The 21051-nt window shown below is 33.1% G+C and overlaps 1 protein-coding gene across 1 annotated transcript in view; it reads left to right on the top strand.

The window, feature by feature from the left end:
* The first annotated feature begins 407 nt into the window (after positions 1-407).
* LOC139529851 (uncharacterized) overlaps positions 408-21051 on the top strand; it is a 104947-nt gene continuing 84303 nt past the window's right edge. Inside the window, exons 1-5 of the mRNA XM_071325790.1 lie at positions 408-534; positions 12017-12142; positions 14615-14694; positions 16213-16394; positions 18578-18686. Coding sequence (XP_071181891.1) covers positions 14634-14694; positions 16213-16394; positions 18578-18686 — 352 coding nt within the window. The 5' untranslated portion in view covers positions 408-534; positions 12017-12142; positions 14615-14633. The remainder of the gene's footprint in view (positions 535-12016; positions 12143-14614; positions 14695-16212; positions 16395-18577; positions 18687-21051) is intronic.

The following is a 21051-nucleotide window of genomic DNA, read 5'->3' as shown; positions in this document are numbered from 1 at the left end:
CCCTCTTTTTAAAATGGCTGGATCCGCCCCTGCTTCGCTATAATTACATCAATAAACTCTGGTAATAGCGCTTTCATTAAATTTATCATAATGTTTTTTTTATATTTATGCATATTGAAAGCTCTAAGCTCTGCTATAGATAACAATTCAATTTTACAAACTTTTTTAAGGTATTTTTCTTTTATAACTTTCTCGACTGAGAAAAGTTTTGATTAGTCCTCGGTCGGAAGATCATACCAATTAATCTCATTATAAGTTATAACGCATTTTCAAAATTACGGTAACACAATATAAGTCATATAATGCAGAGTCCAAAGTCCAACTCTGATGAACTATTCGCCCGGAGGTGCACACAACGGTACACTATACTATACAGGCGTGAGTGGATTTTATGTTGTGAGTATTTATAAGAGTTTGTAAAGTGAAAATGAAACTTGATACAAAGTCAGTCTTTTAGAGCAGATAATAGAATCCCGACACCAGTTTCCATACAGAAAAGTCCAGTATATACTTGTATGCAGTAATTCTATGCAGGTAATGACTTTTCAGCACTAAAGTTCTATATTAAAACAACTGCTTCATTTAATCAATAAAATTCACATAATTTTGAAAAACAAAAAACATAAATGAGTTGACTATTTCCGGGACTAAATAATGGCGCTTTTCATGCAGACCTTTTTCTGTTATGATTGTGAATGGAGATTTTAGTGTAAATCTGTGAAACGAATACAGCTAGGAAACTTCTTATTCATGCGTTATATATGGAACATTGACGATATCAGTGGCGGATCCAGAACTTTTCATTAAAGGGGAGGGGCACTGACTGACCTGAAGGAGGCCGCGCTCTAGTCATGCTTCATTGATTCTCTATGTAATCAACCAATTTTTTCCACGAAAAAGGGGAGGGGTGGGCTCCCAGGCCCCCTGGATATCGAATGAAAGCATAAGCGGGGTGTATATCAAAAAGACAGCAGCACAAAGACATCAAAATCCAAACCAGCGTTCTTAATTCAAATGTTTCCGGCTATTGCGGCTTTTGGTCTTGGACGAGCCACGTAAATTTTATTTCAGAAATATATTCAGGAAGATAATTTATTACCAATAAATACAACTACAACATGACCTGTACATTCTGCATAGTGTGTCGACCAGGTAGGAGGATGGAAATTTAAATTGTCCTTAGAAAATATAGAGGAATACTATTTAGGATTGTTAATACCTTTTTCCTTAAAAAGTCTGTTTTATATTTGCTTATAAGTCAGAAACACACAAACACTTGTTTCTAGATTCAGAGCTCACATCGAGGATTGAGTCAGTGTAGTTAGGTCGCAGTTTACAGTAACATAAACTTCATAACTTTCTGTTATTTCACAAAACATTAATTTACTATGAAAGTGTGGCTTGGAATCGGGGGGTTCTTTATTTTCTAATCTTTTGTACCAACTTTTACCATTCATTTTGCATTTTCCCCATTATTTTCTATTCTTTATTTGTTTTGCCCCCCTTATTCTGCATCTTTTACTCTTTATTCTCTATCCTGTAAATAGATATAAGAAGATGTGGTATGAGTGCCAATCAGACAACTCTCCATCGAAGTCACAATATGTATTATTTTTGTAACATGTCTTGTACTAATTGTATTTATTGAATATTGCATATATTGTAAATATTGTACATATGTATTTCTCTATACCTTGTCAAAATGATGGTTTATTGAGAATAAAGATATATATATAAAAGTCAACCCCATTAAACCCTCTGATATTGTCATTTAATTAAAGAAAACTGTAGTAATATTCTTAGGCATGGTAACATGTTCACAAAAATGTTTTTATTTGCAAAATTAATAAAATATAGCATTTAAATGCCGCGTTGATTAATAGTAATGAAATAAATAATTACATTTTACTTTTATCTGTTAAAAGACAATTTTTTTTGGTCATCAATATATTTACGTGTAACTTACTACTGGATAACATTAACCTTATGTCAGGTTACCTTTCTATCCCACCCCATGCACTAATATGGGAAACCCGTTGCATATAATTTGATTTCATTTAGCAGTTTAGGTTGTACTTTGTAAATAAGCTGTTTCTCAAAACACGCCTCTTTTGGGGAGATCTTGAATATTCATAGAAAATTAATTTTGTTTACATACTGGTTCCCAGTTATGCTCTCTGTGTTCCATCTCACAGAGACATAACTTGGGAATGTTACCAGTAAAATTCAGGGCTTTCAATAGAAGGCGGTAGGCGGCGATTTTCGTCGTCTACTTGAACGAAATCCGCCGCCTACTTTGCTCAAAATTGTAAAATTAAAAAATCAATAAAAATGACTGAAGGGGAAATTTACGCTGCTGACACAACCAGGGGATTTCCGATAAAGTGTGGTTGATATTTATAACCTTTCCCTATCTACGTGAAGTGACCCGAGTAGTCACGAACGCCTAGGCTGGGATCGCTATCAACAAGGAGAGTAAGGCGAAAACTACTGAAAGTAGAAACCAGCAGAAGGCACCCGAACACCGTCCGTAAACAGACTCCTGATTGGTCGATTTACAACTGGTTTTCTTAAACGACCTACGATTGGTGTAATTAATAGGCGTGTACGAAAATGAGTAAACGAAAACAAAGTGACATCAGTCAATGGATTAGAAAAATACAAAAACAAGGTGCTTTATAAATATTGAATGGAAATATAACTTATTCAAAGGAGAACACTGTATATTTTCACAATGTTAAAATAAAATTAAAAACAAACAAACGCCAATATAAACAACGTACAGCCACTGACCCACGTGTTCGCAAGGACACCGATCCCACGTTTGTTTTTTGATTCAAATCCTATTACATAGAGTGAACTACATGGACATGTTCCTTTATAACTATGTTGGCTTTGTATTAAAAATTAAATAAATTGGTGTCGCAATCTTCTTTTCTTTGTATCTGTAAAGCATCACTGTCAAATTTTGGGCCACTTTAGGGTCTTCTGACTTCAATGCACATACAACGATGTACCCACACTCAATGCCCATGTCAAGGATCATATAATTTATCATCCTATAAAGGATTTGTCTGTCTCTGCTGTATCTACTGAACTGAATGTTAATGTCCCATTTAATTTATATTCTATTTTCCCTGAACTCATAGAATTTTAATCTAATGACTATTTTTTCAATTGTTATTCAAAGAGCACAATAATCACAAAATTATTAAGGGGCAAATAATAATATTTTTTTTTAAATAAAATTTTTAAATGTTTTTTTCAGAAAATCAATATTTTTAGAGGGGTGTGAATCATCAGACGGGTCAGTAAGCGAACAGCAAACACATATATTTGTAATTTAGGCCAGCCTCCTGATAGTATTAATTCATAAAGCGCATTGACTAATTTCCTATATTATAAAAAAGGATTTTAATAGTGCTATAATTGTACCAAAATATAGTGGTCCCCTCTTCTATTTCAGAACTTCTTGAGTTCAAGTATAATAAAATTTTATTAATGAATAAATATGATTGGATGTGGATCTTTCCCTATATTATCACCATGTCATTGCTATTCTCAAACAACTTCAAATACAAGCTTTAAGTTGAAGTCTGGATCAAATGCATATATAAATGTAATCAATATTTACAGAAAATCCAACCATGCTACAAATTTTAATCAAACATTTACATTATCTCCATTAAAAAAATGATGTTTTGAGAGGACTGAAACAGGGTCCAGGAGACTCCCAGAATGCAGGATTTTGCACCATTTTAAAAAAAAATTCTGGGGCCCTTGAGCGGGCCCCAGACCCCATGCCGTAGGTTCGACGAGCAAGCTTGTCGCCGCGGCCGGCTTCGCCGTCCGCATTGATGGGACTCCTATTTTTTGGTTTTATCCTCCTACTTCTAAACTTATTGAAAGCCCTGAGTAAATAAACATGTGCATATTGTTTACATTGAAATCTGTGGTAACCTTTCATTCGAGGTAGGGGTAGTTAAGAAAATTAGTGTTAGTTTAAACTCTGAGAAGTTCAGGGCATATAAACGTTGTAAATATGCCGCACAGCTCTATATTTTGACCTTTGAAAAAAATTATTGTGCATATGAACTTTCAATTCTAGGATAAGGTTTTTTTTCAAAACTTCATAGTAAAAGTGGTACAGCCGTAAAAGGAGTTCCTATGGGAAATTAATATTGCATTGTCAATATTTACAGAAATGCAACCTGTAAGTACACTTGGTACATTTATAGCAAGTCGATATCGTCCTTATAACGCAAGTTAATGACTGTAATGATATCTATGAAAATATACGTAGATTGAATTATTTGTATTTGATCCACTAACAAATATTTTAAAAGACTCAAATATACAGACTTCATTGTGTCAAATTATCTAAGTTCACCCATATGAATCTAAACGGACGTGCAACTATTCATCAAGTGAATTTGAATTTGTAAAGACGATTTTATTTCTCTCGAGCTGGATTTGACAGACTCGCCAACTAACCATTCTAGCGGTCGACCATTTTGAAAAGAATAAAATGTTCTTGTATTGATTGATTGGCTATTGATTGCTTAACGTTCAGTGGCAAATCTTTCATGCATTTATGGTTTTAGAGAAACTAGAAATATATTATTAGTTACATGGTGTGTAACGAATTTATCTGACCAACTATCTTCATATGTTATATTTAGACTAGTGGCCTATCAAAGTGATTAAGTATTCAATATTTAGTTTTTACATGTTTAAGAACCTAATTCTGTTTGTCTATACAAAAAAAAAACAAATGCTAATAATAACTGTTACAACTTCTTAGCTTTAAATTTGTTTATGAATGTATTTCCATCGTTCATTGGCAGTTTCTTCGTCTGTTTAAACCTTTAAGATTTCATGTTTGTTTTGAAAGGGAATTAACTTCTTACTAATCCCATATGGGTGCTAACCATATATTGTAACGGTGAACGGAAAAAAAGTCACAGGATAAAAAGTCACAATATCCCTAGGAAAAAAAGTCACAGGAAAAAAAGTCACAAGAAAAAAAGTCACAGGAAAAAAAGTCACAATTTGTTTAAGTAAACTTATTTGTCAGAAATATGTTGAAATTCATGTGAAAAAGTCACTATGTACATGTATGCAATAAATAATTAAGCAAGAGTTTTTGAATACATTGAAAAAAGTCATAATATATTTGTATTTCATTGTTATGGCTTCCTACGAAGACAGGAAATGAAAGGTCTACAAGGGGGGGGGGGGGGGGGTGCCACAAGAAGCCACACATCAATATCAACAGTCCCTAGGTATATATGTATAAAAATACTAAGCTATTATTAATGGCAATGAGTTGTTTGTTTAACACTTAATTACAGAATACTTATCTTTATAAAAATAAAAAAAACATGTGGTCAAGTTATATACTAAACTTCTAACTTGTATTCAAATTGAAGGAAACTGATGCTGTTAAACTCACATCATGATCTCTAAGAGATATAAAACAAAAATAATTACAACAAATCCTTGAAAACATGTATCAATCTAGTACACAAGCATGTACATGTTCCATTTAAATGTTTTGCGATTTATATCTAAATTTCCAAAACTAGTTGTATAAAATGAATTAAAAAATGTCTATTTCCAAACAAATATCTACAATATATTCATATATATGTGCGGCCTTATGACCATTTCGATAAAAAAATACAAATTAGGAATGTTTCTCCTGTTAATACATGTATGTGCAGACCCTATGACTATTTCATGCAAAAAATATATATTGTGACTTTTTTTCCTGTGACTTTTTTTCCTGTGACCTTTTTTCCTGTGACTTTTTTTCCGTGACTTTTTTTCCTACATTCATTGTAACTAACCTTATATTTTTTTAGGACACCACGTGTAAAAGGGAAACTTCGCAAAAATAAATCAAAAATTGATATTATGTCCATTCTATATAGAAATGCTCAAATTTATAGATATTAAAGTTTTATTCTGCTAGATAAGAGATCTCCATCGATTTTAAATTTAGAGTATCAATTCTCTGCGTTCCGCCATTTTGTCGTCTTCCCCGATATAAAAATCACGATATGTCTATAAACCACAAAGGACCAAAACTACAGTAACCGATGTAGTCGTAATTGCGTGTCGATATCTTGTCAATCGTACGGTTGTTTTATCTGACAAACCAAGGACGTATATTAGACTAACTTGATACGGAAAATGTTCTTATTTTTTTTAAATAACCATAGTCTGTTATTTTTAAACTGTTAATATTGGAATTAGTTAAAAAGTCAAAGTTTAAATCATAAATAAGTGTTCCGTGAAAACTAATTTCGTAGATCTAATTCGTTTATAATTCTTTAAAGTAATAATTTTTATTCAAATAAATTCGGATCTTCCCTCATCTGATCACCAGCATGACTAAAGGTATTACTCCCAAAGGTATTGTGAGGGTGTGAGGTGACACGTCCAGGTATTCAAGCGATTTCCTGTCGGGCTTGCAAGTTCATGCATCGTTTCACTTCTGTAGGTATTGATCAGTGTACACGGCCGATAACTTATAACTCTCCATTTTGAACTATCAGGTGTATAATATACATCTCTGTCTTGCGTGTCCGAAAGTGATATAATATACTAGTCATTACTAAACTCATACGCTTGTTTATAAATAACATTACTGGTGTAAAGAATATTATTTAAAAAAATATAAATAATACCAAAAAAAAAAGATTTGATAAAATAAAAATCTATTTACATTTTTTTTCCAAGGTTTAATTTGGGAAAATGTAATATATACTCGTTGTCAATAGTAAAGGACAGATTGGAACATACCAGAAATATTGATTTTAAAAAAATGTACGCACTTGTCGACTATTCATTTCTACGCCTGGATAGAAAGTTACGGAGCTATATCGTAATTTAAAATATATACATGTATACATTGAACATAAGAAAGAAACATACATTTTGTGTAAATTGGGGTAACAGTTTTGTAAATAGACTAGTCCACGAATGCCAACAGTATGTAATCATCGAATTCGATAGACTATTGTATACCAAAAGAAGAAGAAGAAGAAGAAGAAGAGGACCAATTTGATTTAAATACAGGTCGATATAATAACTTGCTTCGGTTCATCGAAGTTATGAACATAGTAAAATCACAAATTTATATATCAATTAGATCGTTCTCCAATAAAGGAAGAAATTCGACATCATCACAATTGTTCCGACATTCATATTTAACATATGCAACTGGACGTACACTAATAAACCCCAAGGGATGTGAATATTTTCTAGGAAAACTTTTGAGTATTAAAGTTTCAAATTGATTTCGGGATTTATTTTCTTTCTTGATATTCAATGACAGTAATTTAAAGAATAAACTGGTTGTCCGCTTTAGGGGTATTCTTGCCTGTTGAACAGACTTATAATTACATTCAAAAATAGGGAAATTAAGATGACATTAAATTCGTTGTCTTTTTTTTTTAAACATCGTTGGTCAAATAGCTAAAGTATTATTCGTTGTGAGAAGAAGACTATTTTAATATAAGGACGCTCCCGATTATAAATAAATTTCGTTGACGTTTTTCACACTTGAAAAGAATTTCTCTTCGTAATTTTTCGTTCCAAGAGGATCCTTAAATTTCCTGTCAATTTTTTAAAACATCGTTTTTTTCAAATAGTTGAAGTATTCATGCATGCGTTGTGAGATTTAAAATATTTTGATGAGAACATTAATTCCTAAATAGGTAAATAAAGATCGCTTTGGATGGACTAAATTATATAATTGCAATCTGTTTGAAATATTAAAGGTTTGCGATTTTAATTTAAAAAGGTACAATTTTTAGTTCATACACTCGTGTTTAGAAGGCTATTTTTATTTATAAATTTATTCAATTAAAATAGTTCAGTATTTTATCGTTACAAAACTAATCAGAAGTCATAATTCATTTAAAAGTGAGCTTATGCAAAATATATAAAAATATACAACAGCTATCCAGTTATTGTGCGACCTTATTTCTCCCGTAAATTCATTTTAATTCTTTTTCTTACATTTCTGTGTCTATAACTATAACTGACTCCCGTATATCATTCATACGAAATGTTGTTCACACCTGAAATGCTGAACCATGACGCCTAGGTGTCACTGAATGAAGATCAAAAGATTAGAATTACATAATGCTAATCTTTTAATTACCTTGAGTTTAACTACGCATTCAACATTCACTAAGTGTCACAAATTAATACACATTTAATTTCCACAGTACAAGCAAGTGAAAATGTTTTCTGGAATGAAGCAAAAAGTTCAGAATACAAACATGTATTTTTTAATACACTATCGATCGTGTCAGTTTCATATGTTTGTTTAAAGTATTTGAAGAAAAAAAATCATAAAAATGTTGTATTATTTACTTTAATTACTAGAATTCGTATAAAAAATCCACACATGAATCCTACAATCTAATTTAAAAAGTTGCATGGCTATCACTTACTTTTCGTTGGTTAATAGCTACACCAAAAGTCGTCGATGCGCTTTAAATAGCGTTATTAGATGGTTAACGAACAAGACTTAAATGAGATTAATTTTACTTCCGGCATGCCCAAAGGTGTAACACCACTAAGTAGTACATATTTAACACAAAATAGTTCCTACGCATGAGTGTAACTTTCAAAATATGTAGAATATTTAGGTATTTTTGGTATCAAATGAAAGCTGAAGGACTGGTGATCATTGTAGAACACTTTTGGACTTTTAATTTTGAATAGTAAAAAAACTGCACCAAATTTTAAAAAGAGGGTACATTTTGTCTGTTTGTCAGATCTGAAGTACCTGTTTTGGTACATCTGAAGTTCCGGGAACCAGTTCTTTCTTATATGCAATGTAAGGTATGTTGATTTTTTCAGTACAAGACACCATAAAGTGTTGCTTTGAAATGCAATGATTGCCACTTTATTTGAACTTAAAATAAAAGAGGTGTGCCTGCTTGAAACGGAGGAATTTAACATAGAAAGCAATGGGACCATGAATTAGTGGTGTACTTCCCAAAGACTTAAACTACGTCACATAAGTCAGGAAGTTTGATAAAATAAAATTAATAATTCCCAATTTTCTCCTTTATTACTTTTCATATCGAAATAAAACTTGGTGAATATGTTTTTTATGGTATTATGAACATAATAAAATGAAAAGTGAAAAATCGCGAATTATCCCTTTAACCAATCATATCCCCATAAATCTATAGGAGGTAAGATAAATACAAATATCTTGTTTGGAGTTTCTATCGAATTAAGAAAAAATCGCTCAGATCAGTATAATCAAGATTCTAATATTTTACTATTGTCAAAATATTGGTTTCGTTCAGAGGACGTGTTTTGAACATGTATGTACTGGTAAATGACTCCGTTATTCGAACCCCTCGAAAGCTGCGAGGGTAGTGGCATACATGTACACTCCCTATCGGGATTAATGGAGATGTGTCAATAAAGTAGTTTATACGACAATTATTTTTATAAGGACCATCCAACACAAAGGGAGTGCTAGGATACCGGGAAATCTGAAGTACTTGGAGAAAACCACCGGGCCACTCGGCGGAAACAGACAAACAAGAGAGATATAAGTCCCCAACTTTGACCAACCAAGGCCCCAAAAGTACACATTCTAGTTTAAACGTTTAAAACTCCGGATGGGTACCTGAGATGTGTGTGAGAGGGTAGAAATTACCCATCTGATGTACTGATATTTTTAGCATCCCGAGTGAGAATTGAGCTATTGAGCTCGGGACCTTCAGCACTGTAGCCATCGGTCTTTTTCTCTTGGCAAAATTTTATTCAAATATGTACAATGAAATCGGCGTAACTACTACACCAGGAACTCACATGACCAATCGGTAAACTGTGTTCCACCTCTGTCGAAGTTCTTTTATTTATATGACGCAGACGACCTATACAGGAGCGACTAATGTCATCAAGATGACCCCCTTTTTTTTATTATTGACAACGTATTTGTTTCAATCAAATGACTTGATTTTCAACAAAATTTCGTTATTCCAATGAGAACAATCAGTGTTCCTCTACTTGATTGCTTCTTCTTTTATTCATATTAAACAGACTTCTAACATGAGATTTCAAGAAGAGTGAATAGAAGAAACGGGTCAAGATGGGTTTTCTGCTCGTCACTATACGGTTTTACTCATTGTTGAAGACCGTATTGTTGCAATCAATTGCTTACATCCACTTCATTCGAACTCTGTTGAATAGTTGTCCATTTAAAATCATACCACACGTCTTTAATTGTATATAGGTAGAGTTACTGAACTCGGCTTATTTTCACAAGTGATGTAAAAGTCCATATTAACATAAGTTTGTATAGAAATTAATTAGGAAAAATGCTTCATTTCAAAATATTGTACAACTATGCCTGTTTAAAACTCACGTAGTGCTATCCTTTCAATTCTTTCAAAAAAAAATAATCTTTTATTCAATTGAAACCGTCAAATTTTAACCATAATTACACCAAAAAGTGAAATCGTTGGACCATTTATTGGGGAGAGATCCGTTTGCGCCAAAAATGCGTCCTTTTGCGCCACAACTTTTTTCTCAAATGCTACGTTTGCGCCACATGTTTTAAAATTAGATGGTTTCAATTGCGCCAAAAATAAAACATACGATTGCGCCACTTAAAAGAAAATTACTTCCTTACTCCTTTATTCGGACTTGGATCCGGCGGTGTAACACGGCACATGTTTCCTTTTCTGAAACATATGTTGTTATTACTGCTGCTGCATGGGTACTTCCCAATTTAATGTATGTAGTAGCTTTTAACTTCTTTTTATTGTCCAAAAACACAAACATTGAAGGATGAAATCCATAAAATAGTTAATAATAGTTCATAATAATAATAAAGCCCATACAGCATGGTGGGAACAAAGCTCTGTGTCATCAACATTTGTGGCTAAAACATAAAGAGCAAAAACTTCTATTTTCTATAGTGGCATATCTTTGTTAAGCAAAGCAATAAGTTTTCATGATTCTCTCTCTGTACATTGACTGTCTAATGCTGCTTAAGTCATTTAATTCTCTTCAGAAACTCGTCTTTATGGTGAAATATCTCCTAACATGTGATACCTTTTGGGGCAAAAATAAGAATACATATATAGCAATCACTAATATTTATGATAGATATATGTACAGGTAAATTGGCGCAAATGAGTTCCGAATATTGGCGCAATTGATACATTTTGAAAAGTAAAATTTGGCGCAAATGATACCCCTGAAAAACAGTAATTGGCGCAAAAGGACTGCTGCCATTTATTGAATGTATAACCGGAAGAAAAGTGACATTAGGAACTTTTACAATAATTCACAAAGTGCTTATATGAACTCTCGTTTTGAATTGAATATTTATATGAACTCTCGTTTTAAATTGATTATTTCCCATTTTAGTTCCAAGTTGAATATTTCTTGTTTTCAGTGTTCCCTTTTCTTAAATATAATGTTTCTTATTTCAAATATCCAAAGAAATTTTACATGTAGATTTACTATTTTACAACTTAATCCGATGGCTGTCAAAAGTGCGAGATAATACATGTATCGATAGATTATTACATCTATGACGTATCTAACACTTGAACTACAAAAGCAATTATTGCTATTTTATAAAGTTTAGCCGGAGGACAATAATCCTATTATAATTACATAACATTGGACAATTATATTTATATTTTATAAGAACCTTTTATAATGTTTTGATACCCTTATCTTTGAATTAATTTATGTTTTGTAAACTGTTGCTGGGACAGTCTTTCCCTAGCTTTAAGCTGTAAATTTGTGTTAATAAATTTGTGTATACTTTTACGGTCTTACGTTTGAAGCAGCCAAAGTGTCAATTATAGACCAACAGACTTTAATGTAACCCGTACTAAGGTTCACGGAGTGATACCGGGAATTCACGGGGTTATAAATGTTCCAAAATATTCAGAAAAGAAAATCTGATAATAGGGACTTCCACTCATTTCACCGTCTGCTTTGTTTGATTCAGTTTCGTATGATTGAGTGGTTGGCTAAGTGTGGTTAAACTTATTGCCAGACCGTTCAACGGATTTTCCAAATCATTGGACCGAAGAAACCCATAGGGGTCCCCACTGTCAACTGTTAAATTATAAAGGTAAGATTTTTTACTCTCGGGTTTATTACAATAATCTCATCATCATCAACTTTTATTTTTATTATTTTTATCTTTTATTATTATTATTATAATCATTATCATTATTATCATTATTATCATTATAATCATTATCAGTATTATCACAATTATTATTTTTTTATTATTATTATTAGAATTATTATTATTATTATTATTATTATTATCATTATCATTATCATTATCATTAACCGGCGTTTTACAAGAAAAATAAGTGTCATGATGTGCCCCACTATTTATTCACTTTGCGAATACACATTTCGTATGGACAGCAAATAACAAATAGGAAGCAAGGAATCTAAAAACGCTTGTATTGATGATTTAATCTCAAAGTTACAATAAGGCCTTCAATGCGGAGCAAAAAACAAAACAAACAAAAAAATGCGCACCTCTCAAGAAATTAAAAACGGACCTAGCACCAGTTTGAGCGAAATTCTTTACAAAAATAATTCGGATAGATTTTTAGAATATGTAACACCAAAAAATCGAACATGGTAAAAATCATACTGGAAAGTAGTACATAAAACAAACAAAATAAATCCAATGCAAAAGTGTAAATATTACACTAAATGGACTATATTATGGTAATAAGTTACTGTTATTTAAATTTAAGATGTATTTAAGACATTTTTTTCTTCGGTTTTCACAAGTTGTAGTCCAACAAACAAGAAAAAAGGGCTTTACAAGATACTTTTTAAATTTTGATAGCCAATAGTATACTTATCTTCGCATACATCATGCTGAGGTCTCGAGCTGGCATGTTGACGCAATAACTGCTGTAGTCCTTCGTTAATGTATGTATCATTGCCTTTTTAACCGGATTTTTGTGACAAAAACGTCGGTTATTGATTTTGGGATGTACGGCGGACGGCGGGCGGCGGGGCGGCCGGGCGGGCGGCAACTAAATGTTGTCCGTGCATTTACACATGAACCGTTCAACCAAAGCTTTTCAAATTTTAATATATTGTTACAGACAACAAAATGGAGGTCAAGTTCAATAATGACGATTTTGACTTTTACCGTTCAGGAGTTATGGTTCTTGAAAGATTGAATGGCTTTTCCAGTCGTGTCCGTGCATTTACGCATGAACTATTCAACCAAAGCTTTTCAAATTTTAATATGTTGTTACTGATGACAAAATGGAGGTCAAGTTTAATAATGACGATTTTTACTTTTACCGTTCAGGAGTTATGGTTCTTGAAAGATCGAAAAATGGCTTTTCCAGTCGTGTCCGTGCATTTACGCATGAACTATTCAACCAAAGCTTTTCAAATTTTAATATGTTGTTACTGATGACAAAATGGAGGTCAAGTTAAATAATGACGATTTTGACTTTTACCGTTCAGGAGTTATGGTTCTTGACAGATTGAAAAATGGCTTTTCCAGTTGTGTCCGTGCATTTACTCATGAACCATTCAACCTAAGCTTTTCAAATTTTTATATGTTGATACTGATGACAAAATGAAGGTCAAATTTGATATTGACGATTTTCACTTTCACCGTTCATCAGTTATGGTTCTTGTGATATTGGCAGGATACAAATAAATGTTAATAAATCCGGTTTGCTGTCGTTGTGACAGCCTCTTGTTTGCTATGTTACTTTTGTTACTTATTCTGACATCCAACTTGGAAGTCTTTTAAACTGAGTTCTATTATGAGTATTGCTGTGTGTTTGTTTTTCCCCGCGAAGCGCGTTACAGAGAATTTGGAAATATCGAGCGTCCGTCCGTCTGTCCGTTCGTCTGTCTGTCCATGTGTCAGGCCGTCTATGTCCGGCCGTCCGTTTGTCCTTATGTTCTTCCATCCATCTGTCCGTTCGTCCGGCCATGTTAACGCTCTCACAGGTACAATTCTTGCCAAATTTTTATTAATATAAACTCTAAACAATGAATGATGGCCAAACAAATGGAAGTTTTTAACGACCTTGACTGGCTATACAGCCCTTGCACGGTCGGCGCAGGCTTGCGCCTTATTGGGCATTTAATAATTTATTTTTTACCATGTGGTAATTAACATAATTTGGAATGTTGAAAAATATATCAGCAATATCTCGGATAAACGGTGGACGATCAACATTAAAAAAAAAGAAATATTATGGAAAATGGCCTGATTGGGCTCTCACGGCTACAAGTCTTGTCAGAATTTAATAAAACTTGAACTATAGATTAGGACAAGATCTTAAATGGAGGGAGATTGACTTTTTAACTATCTTTAGCCATACAGACTTGAGGACTATCGATTTACAATTCTAGGCTATGTCTTTTAACCAAATATGTCCCAAGATATTATGGTCCTTATGTATATCATAGATTATATTCACGATATACATATATCTTCTTTCTTCTTCTACAATGGAAATTAATCGCCATCAGTTTTTCTATTAGGATATGAATTCTCAATCTGTCGGTCAATACTATATGCATTGTTTAATTACAGATATTTTGGACAACTGAAGATGGTCACACACATATGGCTAATGCTAACAATTTTTGTTTGTCTGGGGAAAGCATCTAATGGTAAAGTAATACTTTTCATTGCATTTAAGAAACGTTTGCTTTGCTCTATTTTTTTTTTATCAAACAGCTCTTCACATGTTTCGGTTCTTATATATATATCCTTTGATTTCAAATATTCCGCTTTGAGTGCAGTTGCTTACATGTATGAAGGAAAATTCAAAATGCGCTTTTGACGCTTAAAATTCATAACTTGCTGTGTTCATTTTTTTCTGCAAGTAATTAGCACGTATTGTACAATGTAGTTTTAAATATAAATGCATGATACTGATTGTAATGCTACATATTCATTTCCTATAAAACATTCATCCATCGTGGTTCCTGGGATATTTGTCTCCAATATATTTGTATCATTCAGGTTACAATTTTGTCTTTGAGTACGAAAATTAAAGGTCAAAGCTCTTGATTTTTGTCCTTCATCAGTATGAACTCAATGAATTCGACTTCTTCAAAAGTCCGAAGTTAATAAGAAGAACATTAATATTTTGAAGTTCCGGAATCATGGATATTAATCATTCTCAAGTCTAAAGCCAGGGAAAACCCTGCATTTGGTAGTCAAAATTATTACTTCCAGTATCAAAAATTCTAAAAACATTGTAACTTGCAATGCCGCTCAAAACAAGACTGCATTATTTGTTATACAGTACATAATATTTTAATAGATACAACTAGGGGATTGGAAAATATTAAAGGACTGTTTGAACAGTACCAATTTATAGCATATAACAAGCTATTTTTAAGTGGCTACGCAGGTTATTCAGTGTGCACAACATTTTAATGTTATTTCTTCATAGACAGAAAGAATATCACAGTCATTCCTTAAGTAAAATACTTTGTTCATTCAATAACATTGATTATTCCATATTGTTAAAACTTTAGTAGGTTTTTCTATATGAATGGGATTTTGAATAAATAAGCATATTCACCTGCGGAAAAAGGATATTCACCGCGCATAACGTCGCGTGCTTTTACCTGCACTATTTTGGTAAAAAAACGTTTGATGTACAATTGGTTTTGGTTAATAATTGCCATTACATACATTTCTCTCGGAACATGGAATAAAACAATTACTGTCTTTTGTTTTGGTAAATATGTGGTTTAATTGACTTTTGAAAAACTGATATTGTTGGCCTCAGTGAATATCAGTTTTTCAAAAGTGAATAAAACTACACATTTACCTCATCAAAAGACAGTAATTGTATAATATTTTAGGGTGAAGCTGAGTCGCATTTAGACGTCAAAATGTCTCTCTCTTAAGAATTATGATGTACATGTCACTAAATCAAAGTCAATGACATATTATATATCCTAAAACAATAATCAAGTTAAACCATGTTACCCGATTAAATACGTAATGCATACAAAATGTATAGCTAACATGAAAGTAAGAGGGGAGAAGTGTGATTTATATCCGTATATCTGTACGTCTTTACTTTCGGTTTGTTGAAATTGCCTTCCAACTATCATTCCAACTTCAATGTTCAGCGCAACAAAACGTGAATTTGCATTTTTTTCATTTAGATTTCAACGAAGCTCTGAAGCAGAGGTTTAAAAGAGCGACACATCCTGGAATACTAATGGAGAAAAAAGAAGCACTAGGTTTCCTACATCACAGGGTTAAGAGAGGACTGGGTGAAGAGTGTCGTGAGGGATGTTCCTGGGAAGAAGTCATCGAGGTCTATGAACCAAACACAGCCAAATCCGTAAGTATAATGGAAAGGGGAGGGGGAGAGGGAGGTGTCTTCACCTACATTACAGGGTAAAGAGAGGACTGGGTGAGGAATGTAATGAGGGATGTCCCTGGGAAGAAGTCATCGAGGTCTATGAACCAAACACATCCAGATCCGTACGTATAATGGAAAGGGAAGGGGGAAGGGGAGGGTTCTTCACCTACATCACAGGGTAAAGAGAGGACTGGGTGCGGATTGTAATGAGGGATGTTCCTGGGAAGAAGTCATCGAGGTCTATGAACCAAACACAGCCAGATCCGTACGTATAATGGAAAGGGGAGGGGGAGAGGGAGGTGTCTTCACCTGCATCACAGGGAAAGAGAAGACTGGGTTAGGAATGTAATAAGGGTTGTTCCTTGGAAGAAGTCATTAAGGACTGAACCAAACACAGCCAGATCTGACGTATTTAGGGGGTCTTCAATTTTCTTTTCTTTTCAATTTAACCATTGTACCATATTCTTTATTTTTGGCCCGATATTCTCTATCATTTATATTTTTATCACTCAAGTTATAATCTATTCTTTATAATTTTGGTCCATTTTTCGTCTAGTCAGTATGTTTGCCAGTTCCCTTTCAGCTTCAGTTTTTGTCTATTACTCACTTAATCATCTATACACTTGTCCATCTGTCAACCAATTATATAGGTGTCGTGTAAAGCTGTTATTGTATACATGTAAATGACGAGAAATTGCACTAGGCAAAAAGACACTTTATAACATGTACCAAGTATTGCTATGTCTCCAATACTCTGCTTATCCTTCTAATTACTGTCTTTCTAAATGTAGAAATCCCTCTTAACTAATATTTTTACTAAATTCCCGATTTTTCTAAAATATCTGTAAATAATTTTTCGCTTTTTATCATCAATTGTCGTTTAGGGTAGTTAGGGTCGACCATTGATATTATCTGTGTTTATGTGTGTGTGTGGGGGGGGGGGGGGGGGGTCGGGCCGGATGCTTGATTAATTGATTGTTTAATTATTTACATCTGTTGTTGAAAAATATCTTCACTTTTGTCAAAAGTTTTGACCGCATTTGCCACATGTAATGGTACATACTATTTTTCATCTTGTCTTGCGCAAAGAAATTCATTTTCAAAATCCTCCTACATATATATATATAAACAAAAAAATACCATGTTTTGGGGCTTTTGATGTACAGACCTGGATGTGTTATCTTGATTATGAACGCTCAGATCAAAATGTTTGGAAATCTATAATACTAAAATTACGAGGTCCAATTTGTCAGCCGTCATCACGTAAAAACGATGAATCAAAGAATTCAACTTTATATATAACTAATATAGTACAATGGTGTTAATTAAAAATTACACCACTCTAGGCCCGATTGTTTTCCACGTAATTAATTTTGCCAATAATTATGAAGTTCCGGATCGAGTCCGACACCGATACCAATAGTATATTCACCTGTTACCTATTACCTTATCTGTACGTTCCGCATCAGACAGGCGCACCACCAAACAGTGTATTTAGAATTTTGCTCTATACTGTTGAGTAAAAAATATTCCATTCCAGGCCCTTTTGTTTTCCAAATTATTAATATTACCAATAATTGATAGGTTCCAGGTCGACGGGTTCAAACAGAAAGATTTTGAAAGCAAAGAAAACTGTGCACCTTATACATGTTAAATAATCGGCATGACTTTATCAGATGACAATACCAATACTAAAATAAAGCATACGCATAGTTATATATCAGTCACGGACCCGCGATATCACGGGTGTGTTCTAGTAATTCTTAAATGGACGAATCCGAGAGGTAAGTAAAGTCAAATGTGACATCAAAACAAACAGCCAAACCATTTAACTTGGTGTAAAACAAACATCTCCACCATTTAACTTGGCATAACACAAACAATCAAATTAATTATCTTGGCATTAAACAAACAGCCAAACCATTTAACTTTCCGTATAAAACAAACAGCCAAACCATTTAACTTGGCATAAAACAAACAGCCAATTTGCAACCCATATTAAACTCGAAAATTTTGCCTCTTTGAGTTATAAATTACATAATCTTGTTTTTACGAATTTTTTAAGCAGACAAAACATTTGAATTGTAATTATTTATCTTTGAAAAATAGTAATAGTCAACCTAATGTATAAGTATTTAAATAGCCTTTCAATGTATTTACAGAAATCGTATTTATTGAACTGGAACTGTGGTCCATTAAATTGTCCTGCCGGATGCTATACGACAAATCACGACTACTCCCACAGCGATAACCTGGCTGTCACATGCTATCGTAAGTATCGAATTGTATAATACATCACAACTCCTCTCACAACAATAACCTGGCTGTCGCATGCTATCGTATGTATCGAATTGTATAATACATAACGACTCCTCCCACAACTTTAACCTGGCTGTCGCATGCTGTCGCATGCTGTCGCATGCTGTCGTAAGTATCGAATTGTATAATACATCACAACTCCTCTCACAACAATAACCTGGCTGTCGCATGCTATCGTAAGTATCGCAAGTATAGTCTCTTTTTTTTTTTAAAGTTAATAAAAATTATTTATGTAGATTCCAATTATAATTTTTCACTTAAGCATAAAGTGGTGGCTATGGTATTCTGTTTTTGTGTTTGTGCGTATGTGTGTTGTTGCCAGGGGTATTACACTTTTCATGTATTTATCTTTAGGGGTTGAGTAATCCAGATACATTATGTCTGCTTCAATTGAATTCTGACATAAGTGTATACACCACACCATATTAAAGTAACACATGATTTTACAAGTAGCAGGATCAATGCTGTTAGAGATTATATGATGAATACCACAACTTAAACATTGTATTCTTGACAGCAGAATGAAACATGTGTTATCCACCTGCAATTTGTACCTCATATTAAAAGTAGACAAAACCCCCTTTTTTTTTATTATTACCAGAGTACGGCTTTTACAGAGAACAATTTCATGATTAATTGGAAGAAGATTCTCTATCTGTGATTCTAGAGTAATTTGTCTCACCAAACTAAGGAACTTAATTTAGACGAGGTTAGTTCTAAACGACCTAGCACACACGTGACGATCTTGCACAGGGCTGAGGCGATATATGTACCAACAAATGGAAGTGTTTAACGACCTTGACTAGCCATACAGCCCTTGTACGGTCGGTTATATATGTACCAAACAAAATGAAAGTTTTTAACGACCTTGACTGTTCATACAGCCCTTGAACGGTCGGTTATACATGTACCAATCAAAATGGAAGTTTTTAATGACCTTGACTAGCCATGCAGCCCTCACGGTCGGTTATATATATGTACCAAACAAAATGGGAGTTTTTAACGACCTTGACGGTTACACAGCCCTTGTACGGTCGGTTATACATGTACCAATCAAAATGGAAGTTTTTAACGACCTTGCCTAGCTATGTAACAAAATAATATTTATAGGATAATAAAATAATTCTTTATGCTAGTATATATTAATTATAAACATTACAAAACAAAAAAATAAAATTATAGATATAGATATACATAAATGTCTTTAATAAACCAATAAAAATACTAGGATCTATAGTACTTGGTCTTCTATTAATTTTGTGTTACAATTTAAAACTCAATAAAATAAATAGACATAAAGATGAAATTATGACCCTGTTCAAGGTAGGCAATCAACTCATTGACTTTTTGGGAATTGAACATGATAGTACAAAGGAATATAAGTTAACCCTTGCATACAAATGACACATCAACAGAATTTAAAATTATTAAACACGAATTTTGGGTCCACCTGCAATGACGATTCTTAATTATCATTATAACCAACAAATGTAAATCTATAAGGGATAGTGACAGCTTATGAATACTAGCCACTAGTGAAATATATTTGTTTTAAATCAGTTTTTAAACATACTCGGAAAAATGCACAAACTTGGCTACTTGATTTTCATATCTCATAATTAACGTGTTTACACATTGATATGATATGGTTGTTAATTATTATAAACCTCTAACAGTATAAGACACAATATGACTTCGTATGCTTGCATCAACTTACCTAAATTTATATTTATTAAAAGGCTACGGTCCTACTAAAAAGCGCCCGGGAAGGAAAACCAAGCGCCGGGAATAAAAAGGCGCCGGGGAGAATAGAATAAGAATATTTTTATAACAATAAATGTTTTCCTAAATAAAAAAAGTAAGCATTGCTTGTTTTGTTCTTTAAGAAGTTATATAAATTGGGATATGCACGATGCTACATCTAAAGCGTGTAGATAGTGTTGTTGCACTTTTACATTTAGATTTCAAAGTAAGTAAGTAAATATAAACAATAGTATATAGAAGAATCATATTGTCCTCGATCAAAACGGCATACGTATATTTCGTTATTAAAAAAAATCAGTGCCCGAGGTCTAATATTCGCAACTGCATGGTGAACAATTTTCAAAGTTTTTTATTTTATTAAACACACTTGAATTGACAGTGGAAGATCGTGGAAGGGTTTCAACATGTCTGTCATTAAGAGAAGAAAAGTTAAAATTACATCTCACTGCTGTTGGAACGATACAATATGAACTAGTCTTGGTCCTACAAAGAAAATACCAGAAGTCTATAGTTATAATAACATGTTTTATCGTTCTTAGATAATGAGTAACTC

The sequence above is a fragment of the Mytilus edulis genome, chromosome 7 (genome assembly GCF_963676685.1).
Source record: "Mytilus edulis chromosome 7, xbMytEdul2.2, whole genome shotgun sequence".
Classification (NCBI taxonomy): Eukaryota; Metazoa; Mollusca; class Bivalvia; order Mytilida; family Mytilidae; genus Mytilus; species Mytilus edulis.
The sequence above is the reverse complement of the archived record's forward strand: the minus strand, read 5'-3'. Positions and strand labels throughout refer to the sequence as shown.